Genomic DNA, 9,410 nt, shown 5'->3' on the forward strand with positions numbered 1-9,410 from the left:
TCTGCATCCAGTGGCAGCTTGTTACCAGGTAGAGGTGGGGCAGCATCCCGCCCTGGGCCTGTCCCATTACTCTGAGTGATTCTAATTGTCTACTGTCTGCATCCCCTTGTCTGTGCATTCTGTTGTGGGATAACTTGTCTCCTGTCTGAGTAAAACCTGTGCTATTGTGTGTGCAACTATGATATAACTGTGTGAAGACGGACTGTTCACCAGACACAGTATCTCTCCTCTTTTCCATTTTTTTCCGGTGATTTGATTTGCATATGGTTGAGCCTCAGGCCTTCTGAACTTGGCTGTGGAAAATGGCCGATGGCTTTGTACAGGGAATTGACTAGATATTTTTTTTATAGAAACCAAACAGGGTTAGAATACAGAAGCTGGTTGGAGTTGAAGAATCTAAATGGTTTTTATTTGGGGTAAATAGTCATGTTGGCTGTTTTTGTGGATATATCTTTTTGTAATATACTGAATTGAGTAAAAGTCTGTTATATTCATTAAGTAAAGTTCTATTAATTTGCTTTAAAAATGACATAACTACCAAATTCAGCAGCATACAGGCCAGCTCATACTGGTTAGCTCATACTGGTTAGCTCATACTGGCCAGCTCATACTCGTTAACTCTGTGTTATATATTATGAGAGATACTTTAACTGGCCATTAAGGCTCTGAGGTCAAAGACTGGGAACAGCAGTTAAAACCCCAGATCCATGCTACCTTTGCTTCAGTTGGATGCACTCAGTCTATATTTGAGGGGGTTGGATGTTTATAATCAGTTGATGTATTAAGGCTTCTTTAATTCATTCATTCATGATTTTTCACTCTTACTTTTACTGGGGTCTATTTTTTTTATTTTGTTGCTTTAAGATTCCTTTCTCCTGTTATGCTCCTTAGTTGTTGCAACTGTTGAGTGTTGCTTCCTTCTGCAGTAGTAAAGCACATCCACAACTCTGTGGAGAAATAATGTCTCTGAGGAGGAAACCCTTTGGCTTACTGCTTCTGTCTGTCTGACTTCCTCTTGTTTCCTTTTACCAACTCCACATTTTTCTCTCCCCATCTCACTTTATTCTACCTCCTCTTCATTTCTATTTTTCAATACCCTCTGCCTCTTTCATTCTGTCTACCTCTCTCTCTCCATCCCTGTCTGACTGGCAGGCATAACTCCAGATGCCTTGTTGTGGTTCTAAAAACTTGTCTTCTGCATGATGGACGCCTGCTCGCCTGCCACCCCTCCAGCTTTGCAGTTGTCCTCTCTTCAGACTCTGGTCCCCTGCTCTCCTCTGGGCTGTCTGTCTGGTTACTCTACAGGGACACATTGGGCCAAGCTGACCCCAGCTCTATCCAATGTCAATGGGACAGGGGTTCTGGGCTCTGTCCCAGAACCATTCCAAGCCCCTCCTGCCATTACCTTATCTTACTCTTTACTGTACTTAAATACTCTGTCTCCTCGCTCTCTCGCTTGAGGAGTTTCTAACTATCTCTGTGTGGTGGTGTTGAGTGTTTAGCATTTACTAGTACTGACCGATGCATACCGGACTGCGCTTGCTTGTAGTGATTTAACTAACATACTGTAAATACTATGAGCTGGTGGCATGATAATCATACTGTATGCTCTCTCAGTGCACCATGGTGGCACCAGGCTACTGTCGGATTTCTTTAGTGTTAGATCCCGTGCTCCATATGCTCCTATTGATGTCTAACTTAAGTGTTGTGATGTCATGATCACGAGGGGGCATCAGAAGACATGGCAGCTCCTGTATATTGCTGTATATACATAGACAAATGGGGAATGGGTGGGAGGGTAAAGGACAGAGGGGTGGGACAAGCCTTGCTCTGCAGTGCGGAATCTGCTCTACTAATCTACTCTGTCGTGTCTGTCTGTGCATCAGATCTTACACTGTCTTTCTTAACTTCTAATAAAACTTAACTCTTTGCTCACCCAGATCTTTGCCTGTAGCCTCTTTGTTTGTTCCCTCTCGGAAATAAGGCAGGCAAAGCAACATGTTTGCCGTGGGATTTTAATTGCTGTTCTCTGTTGACCCAAGATAACTATTGTGACAGCATGGCCTCATAAGAGGTGTTTGGAGGGCTTCTCTGATTTCTTTATAGCATCATTTCTGAATAGCACACTGAGGTTGACATTTTGTCTGAATAGAGAGTCTAATCAGATGCACATGACAAGCACACTCTCACATACACAGTCCATCACACATGCAGACACATGTCTATGAAAATAATTTCCTGAACCAGATCTCTGTGTGTGCGTGAGAGTGTAACCCTCTGGCCTCTCTCATCAGGACGGTTCTGGTTCTCTGAAGCGGAGTGGCTCCTTCAGTAAACTCCGTGCCTCTATTCGCCGCAGCAGCGAGAAACTGGTCCGCAAGCTGAAGGGCGGTGGCTCACGGGAGAGCGAGCCAAAAAACCCTGGGTAACTATCCACCTCACCTTTGAACCCTTGACCCCTAATGCACAGAGGGCCCCATGGGTGAGGCCCTTCCTCTCCACCTCGCTCCACTGGATTGGTGTGCTGCCACTAGATCTGCCTAGAAAAGACTGAGCCACCCCTCTGCTGGAGGGATCTCTACTCTGCTGTGGGTTAACTCTGTGTATCTCTGAGTCCTGTTTGGCACAAGTTATGAATCACTGGGGGTTGCACTAACACATTCAAGCGGTCGATACTTGTGCACTTTCACTGGCATACACTATGAATGCCACATATTGTGACTGGTACTGACTCACTGGCACAATATCACTCTAGAAGCAGGGTAGTATTACAGACTATGTTGCCTGTGTGGATATGTCCAGTGTAGGAAGTGCTTCGAGCTGACTGGCAGAGAGAGTTGGGCAGAGTACTAGGACACAAAGGGCCTCAGTCAGCAGCTTCTCTATTTAATGTCCTTATAATTTGTATAAAAAGTCACATCTGTTGCTCTGCCTGGTTTATTCTGTTGTACACAGAGTACTCTCAATCAGCTGTGATGGACAATCTGGAGACTAAAGAGAATGGCTGAGCGCTTTAGATAACCACACTACTACTACTCATTGTCTGCTTTGAAATGTTTGCATTTCTGCCTATGAAATGTGTATTTTATTTATTTTCTTGCCATATTGTCTTGTTTTTGTTCCACAATTTTGAGAAGGTGCAAATATTAGTGTTAATTTTCAATAGTTTCTTGGTGAATATTTTGTCATAACTTATTTTTTTCTGCATGGGCATCTTTTATTTTAATATTCTAATATTCTGTGCTGTGCTGTGTTGTGCTTTTATCGACAAATAAACTTTTCCAAGCGAATGGCTACAGCATGCCTCATCTGTTTGCTGGAATTCTGTATTCTTTGACTCATTTTCCTCTTTTTGCTTCTAACTCTTCGATGTTGAATTAACCCCATTATGATGACTTCTCTCTAATCCAGGAGACAGTAGAGAACTCTATTGATCAACACAAAACAATATTCTTCCCCTTGCAACAGGCACAAATGTATTTGGCTCAAAATACTCCCTTTAATCAATTGCTTTGTCACAGTCATGAACTTTTGTTAAGTATGTCCTTCAACCCACATGTTATAGGGTAAAGAAAAGCCAAAAAATGGCATTTGACTGAACTACTGATTTGGATATTTTGTAAAAAAGTCTGCTGTGCTTTCCAGCGCATTCGGCTTCAAAGATTCTGCTTACAAATGTACAGGTGTGGTACCACGAATTTAACCAGGGTTAAAGAGTATGATTTAGCTCATGCTTTATGTATTTGTGTGGGGGCATTGTCTGGGGAAACTAACATGTGTGTGGGTCTCATTATAGTTATTAACCCACATACCATCTCCATTGGCCACATGTCCTTCTCACTCCTGACCCTCGACCCCTCACCGACATCTCCTTGCATGTCACTGTTCTGGATGCAGCATGAAGCGAGCCAGTTCACTAGGTGTTCTAAACGTGGTGGACAATGCTGCCGGAGACCTCTACCAAGTAAGGAGCTCAACTGTCTCTCCCTCTCCATCTTTCCATCTTTCACATCACCCAATCTTGCCCCATTGTTTTCTGGGTCTCTCCTCGCTCATCCTCCCCTTTGTTTGTTTATCTACCTCATTTTCTTACACTACTCTCTGAGACCTCACTTTATGAAACTCAAATTCCCAATGGTCCTCTTGGTTGTGATCTGTGATCAAACTGGCCCTTGCCCCTCTTCACCTGGGCAGTCATCTCAGAAATTGGTCACTAATGAAATGGCGAACGTGTGTGGGAACATCAGTGGTTCACAGACTAACATGTTTTTTCATGGTGTTCTCTCATTTATAACCCCTTAGTCACAAATTGCAATAATGAATGATGTGCAAGGTAGATGTGGGAAATAACACCTTTTGACAGTTGATTTCTGTGGCTGTATGATGAGCGAGGAAATGAGATCAAAGATGAACCAGGGATAATAGTTTGCGACCAGATGATCAACAGCAACCTTTTTTAAAAGTTTTACTCCTGTTATTAACTGACTTGTATCAATTGTTCAGAAAGATTCATCTGAATGGTTTGATTTGAGAATATGCATCACTGGACAATGGGACCTTTCTACATGGTGATATACTGGTTCTGCCAATCCACCATACGATAATGGTGTGACTCCAGAATACAGTGCCGGTCTGTGCACCACTCATCACTGTCACCGAGCTCCAGATTTTGACATCTCATTTATGTTATGTACCACATTCCCCAAATATTCAATAGCGATACTCAACAGTGCCTTATTCACGCCCCTTGACTTTTTCCATGTTATGTATTACAGCCTGAATTTAACATTGATTAAATTAAGATTTTTGGTCACTGGCCTAAATATAATACCCCCTAATGTCAAAGTGGAATTATGTTTATTTTTTATTTGTACTAATTCATTAAAAATGAAAAGCTGAAATGTATTGAGTCAAGTACTCAACCCCTTTGTTACGGTAAACCGAAATATGTTCAGGAGTAAAAATGTGCTTAACAAGTTGCATGAACTCACTCTGTGTGCAATAGTGTTAACATGATTTTAAATTACTAACTCCTCTCTGTACCCCAAACATACAATGATCTGTAAGGCCCCTCAGTCGAGCAGTGAATTTCAAAAACCAATTCAACCACAAAGACCAGGGAGGTTTTCCAATGTCTCGCAAAGGCCACCTATTGGTAGATTGGTAAAAAAATACAATAAAAACGGATGCTGAATATCACTTGGAGCATGGTGAAGTTATTAATGACACTTTTGTGTGCCAATACACCAGTTACTACAAAGATACAGGCGTCCTTCCTAACACGGTTGCCGGAGAGGAAGGAAACCGCTCAGGGATCTCACCATGAGGCCAATGGTGACTTTAAAACATTGTTTAAAACAGGAGTTTAATGGCTAGAATAAGAAAAAACTGAAGATGGATCAACATTGTAGTTACTCCTCAATACTAACCTAAATGACAGAAGGAAGCCTGTACATCAAAGTATTCCAAAACATGCATCCTGTTTGCAACAAGGCACTACAATAATACTACAAAGATTTTAGCAAAGCAATTCACTTTTTGTCCTGAATACAAAGTGTTATGTGTGGGGCAAATCAAATACATCACATTACTGAGTTATCACACCATATTTTCAAGCATATTGGTGGCTGCATCATGTTATGGATAGGCTTGTAATCGTTAAGGACGGGGGAGTTTATCAGGATAAAAAATAAACTGAATGGAGCTAAGCACAAGCAAAATGCTAGAGGAAAACCTGGTTCAGTCTGCTTTCCACCAGACAGTGGGAGATGAATTCACCTTTCAGCAGGACAATAATCTAAAACACAAGGCTAAATCTACGCTTTCTTACGAAGAAGACTGTAAATGTCCCTGAGTGGCCGAGTTTTACTTAAATCTGCTTAAATCTATGGCAAGAATTGAAAATGGTTGTCTAGCAATGATCCACAACCAATTTGACAGAGGTTGAAGAATTTTTTAAAGAATAATGTGCAAATATTGTATAATCTAGGTGTGCAAAGCTCTTAGACTTACCCAGAAAGACTCCGCTGTAATCGCTACCAAAGGTGATTCTAACATGTATTGACCCAGGGGTGTGAATAATTGTGTATATGAGAGATTTGTGTATTAAATTTTCAATAAATTTGCAGAAATTCTAAAAACATGTTTTTACTTTGCCATCAATGGGGTATTGTATGTAGATGGTTGAGGAAAAAAACAAAATTACTCGGTTTTGAATCAGGCTGTAACACCTCAATGTCAAGGGGTATAAATATGTTTTCAAGGCACTGAATCTATATATATTGAATCTGTTCCTAGGCCGTCATTGAAAATAAGAATTTGTTCTTAACTGACTTGCCTAGTTAAATAAAATGTAAATATTTTATATATTCAAGAAAAACAGACATTTTCTTCATGGAAATGTGAAGGATGTTTTATCTGTGATGTTGGACCCTCTACATTAATAGTTTTTTTGTTGTAGAATCAACCTATTCTGAATCCTATTCCTTCTGTTGCCTTCTCTAGGAGCAAAATAATCATCTGACAAACAGTCGTGACCTGAGTGCCAGCCACAATGACCTGGCACATTGAAGGTTAGAACCGAGTGGAGAGGTGAAAGGTCGTGGGATCAGTCTCCTGACCCCCCCCCCCCCACCCCAACCTTCAGATCCTGCCTCCGCCTATGAGCTGTCCCCCTCCAATATAATCCTGTACATAGCTGATTAACTGTTACACCCCCCCCAGGTTAAACCAAACAAACCCTTCCTAAACCACACACAACCGTCCATCTGCTCACTACAGCTGGCTACAGCACGTAGGTTTAACAATCTCATTGCACTTTGATCTAGTCACTGGTTTTCTTAGAGGGTGTTTTTATTGAAATGTTTTCTCTTAATAACAAAATATATTTTTGCAACATGAGATTAGTTATAATGAAGGACAAGTGTATAATGCTAAGTCAAGTGTGAGTGGATGTAAGTGTGCACCTATATTTTTGTGATTTGAGTGCTCATGAGAGAGAACATTCATTTTTATTTTCTGTGTGGTTGCTTTTTTCTACCTTTCCTCCACAGATCTAAAGAATAACTTAGATAATTTGGTTATCACTTTAATGGAATAGGTGAGCAGTTCAGGAGGTCGCAATAGAGTATCTCATTCCCCCTTTTACTTCGAAATTAATGTCCTGTGTGTCTTTATTGAAGTGATAGCTGTGCTTATATGAAGTTTAATGTGTACATTTGGGTTGTGTAAATTGTTTTATTGTATTTCCTACGCTGCTCTGGGGGAATCTTTTGTTTCTTGGCATCAGAGTTCTATAAACTGATAGTTCTGCCTCTTTTATAGTGATATTACTTACTGCAATTGAAGAAACTGCTCCATGTATATGAAGTTATGAGGCAGGAGCGTTGTGTTGGCACATGAAGTATATCTTGTCGATTTCTCAGGATTGTCACAGAACAGAAGATCACTAGCCACTAGTTTTGATATTATACACTGACTGCACAAGATATTTAACACCAACCTGTTACGGTCAAATGCCATTTCCAGTAATAGGTGAATAACATTGTTACAATCTAGAGTAGAAACAATTTGTACCAGTCTGTTTCTGGATGTTGAATGATGAATTAAGAGTAAGACTGTGTATAAAGAGTGAAATTAATCTTAAAGGACTTGTACTTTATGAATATCCAACCAAAAAGTGAACATTTTTAATAGATCTATTGCAGGTCTGTCACCACCACATTTGCATCGTTTTACTTTGTTCTCAAAACTTTAAAATTAGTATTTTTTTGTTTCTGGAGCATGCTTTATTTTGGTTCACAGACATCACCCTACTGACCCTTGACATGGGTGTGGACTGCTTGTTTGGTGGACTGTGTTAATGTGGGCTGTTGATGGGGATGTGTGATATCGTTCTCTTATGTAAGGAAGGTGACTAACATTTGACTTTAGAAAGCATAGGACCAGGGTCGCCCCCAGTCCCTCACCAGGAACAGCACTAGTTAGGGATAAAGGGAAAACACCGGTTAGACTGTCCAAGGAACAGGACTTATTTTAATGATGAACAAGCTAACTGTCATGAGCAGAGTGTACCACAGTGTAGTGAGTCATTTGCTTAGTAAATACAAGAAATTGTTTGAGCATTTCAAGCAGAGGTCTGTGGTATAGTTAACTTTATACTGCAGTTTGTAAAAAAAAAATATATATATATATATATATTTAGTGGCTCAGTAACGGGCATAGGCTTTTCTATGCAGAATGCAGTTGGTAATTTGAAAAACTTTTACATGTGTAACACACAACGAAGCATGTGATTAACTTGTGCAAACTTTTAGCCTTACCTTGTTATGTGTATATATAACATCATACTCTTAAAACATTGTGGTAACATTGTGCTTGTCAGGATAGAATATACTAATGCAAGGAACGTTGATTTAAGCACAAACCTGTAAGCTAAATATGTGTTGGATGCTCCCATTTGACTGTTGATCAGTTTGTCTGTCAATCATCAACCTGCTTTATTTGTGTTTTCTCCATTATGTGTTCGCTCAGAGTTACTGGTAAGGTACTACAGTGTCCAATTGATTAGAAAGGCACATCAATTCATAGGGCTAGACATTGAATTATTGAGGACAAAATGTATTATTTTATATCAGAAGCATTAATTCAAGTATACTGTGTTGAGAGAAAATAGGATCCTAATTTCTGAAATGTAATCACCCCCTGACCCTGTGTTTATGACCATATTTTTACAAACTTAAATGATCATGAAATCCCTCAAATGCCTGGGCAGATATGATTTGTTCTTCAAAGTATTGATCCTGACGTATTTTGCTTTACTGGCAAAACAGTAACGATAATTAATCCTATTCTTAAACTCAAACACCGTTGTGATTAATTATTTGAAATTAGTAATCCTATGAGCAGTGGTACTCTTGAGTCACTGTTGAGGTGATGAACATATTCCTATGGGGAAGGGCAACAAGCCCTGAACTAATGGTTGAATTCGTTTTGCATGGCCAGGTGCCCCCGGTTGATCCTTTTAGACCATTCCATTGGTTCTTAAGGGAAATCTCAACCCACCTGGTGCAACAGGCCATGCAAAACGAAGTCCACCAGTGAAACACTGTTGGGAAATCTTCATGATGACATTACCATATTGTTAGTGGGTCTTAACAGTCAATGCACCAGCCTCTCTACTGTCCATCTGTTCCTTTGTTTTTGAAAGTGCAATTTTTGTTTGTTTGGGGTTGGCCTGGAGTGTGTGGGGATGTCCTGAGCTGCACTGACGATAGGATCAAACTTCCAGCCTCTCTCCTTTAGGCTGCCTGCTGTGCTGGCTGGATCAGCCCATAAACAGTGGTGAAGTGTTTGCCCTTCAAAAATATATTGTATGGTATAAATTGTATGAATAAAATAATACAAACGTT

The 9,410-nt window shown here is 40.3% G+C and overlaps 1 protein-coding gene across 10 annotated transcripts in view; it reads left to right on the top strand.

Moving 5' to 3' along the window:
* Positions 1–9,410, top strand: part of LOC118368217 (kinesin light chain 1) — a 36,468-nt gene extending 27,058 nt beyond the window's left edge. For 4 of the 10 annotated variants that reach the window (XM_035752113.2, XM_035752112.2, XM_035752114.2 and 1 more), the window contains exons 14-16: positions 2,295–2,425; positions 3,898–3,964; positions 6,505–9,410. In XM_035752113.2, coding sequence (XP_035608006.1) covers positions 2,295–2,425; positions 3,898–3,964; positions 6,505–6,570 — 264 coding nt within the window. In that variant the 3' untranslated portion in view covers positions 6,571–9,410. Of the gene's footprint in view, positions 1–1,152; positions 3,332–3,796; positions 3,819–3,897; positions 3,965–6,504 lie in introns of those variants that run through there. The other 6 variants (XM_052496791.1, XM_035752118.2, XM_035752117.2 and 3 more) reach the window with 4 other exon arrangements.

This window comes from Oncorhynchus keta, chromosome 35 (assembly GCF_023373465.1).
Source record: "Oncorhynchus keta strain PuntledgeMale-10-30-2019 chromosome 35, Oket_V2, whole genome shotgun sequence".
Taxonomy (NCBI): domain Eukaryota; kingdom Metazoa; phylum Chordata; class Actinopteri; order Salmoniformes; family Salmonidae; genus Oncorhynchus; species Oncorhynchus keta.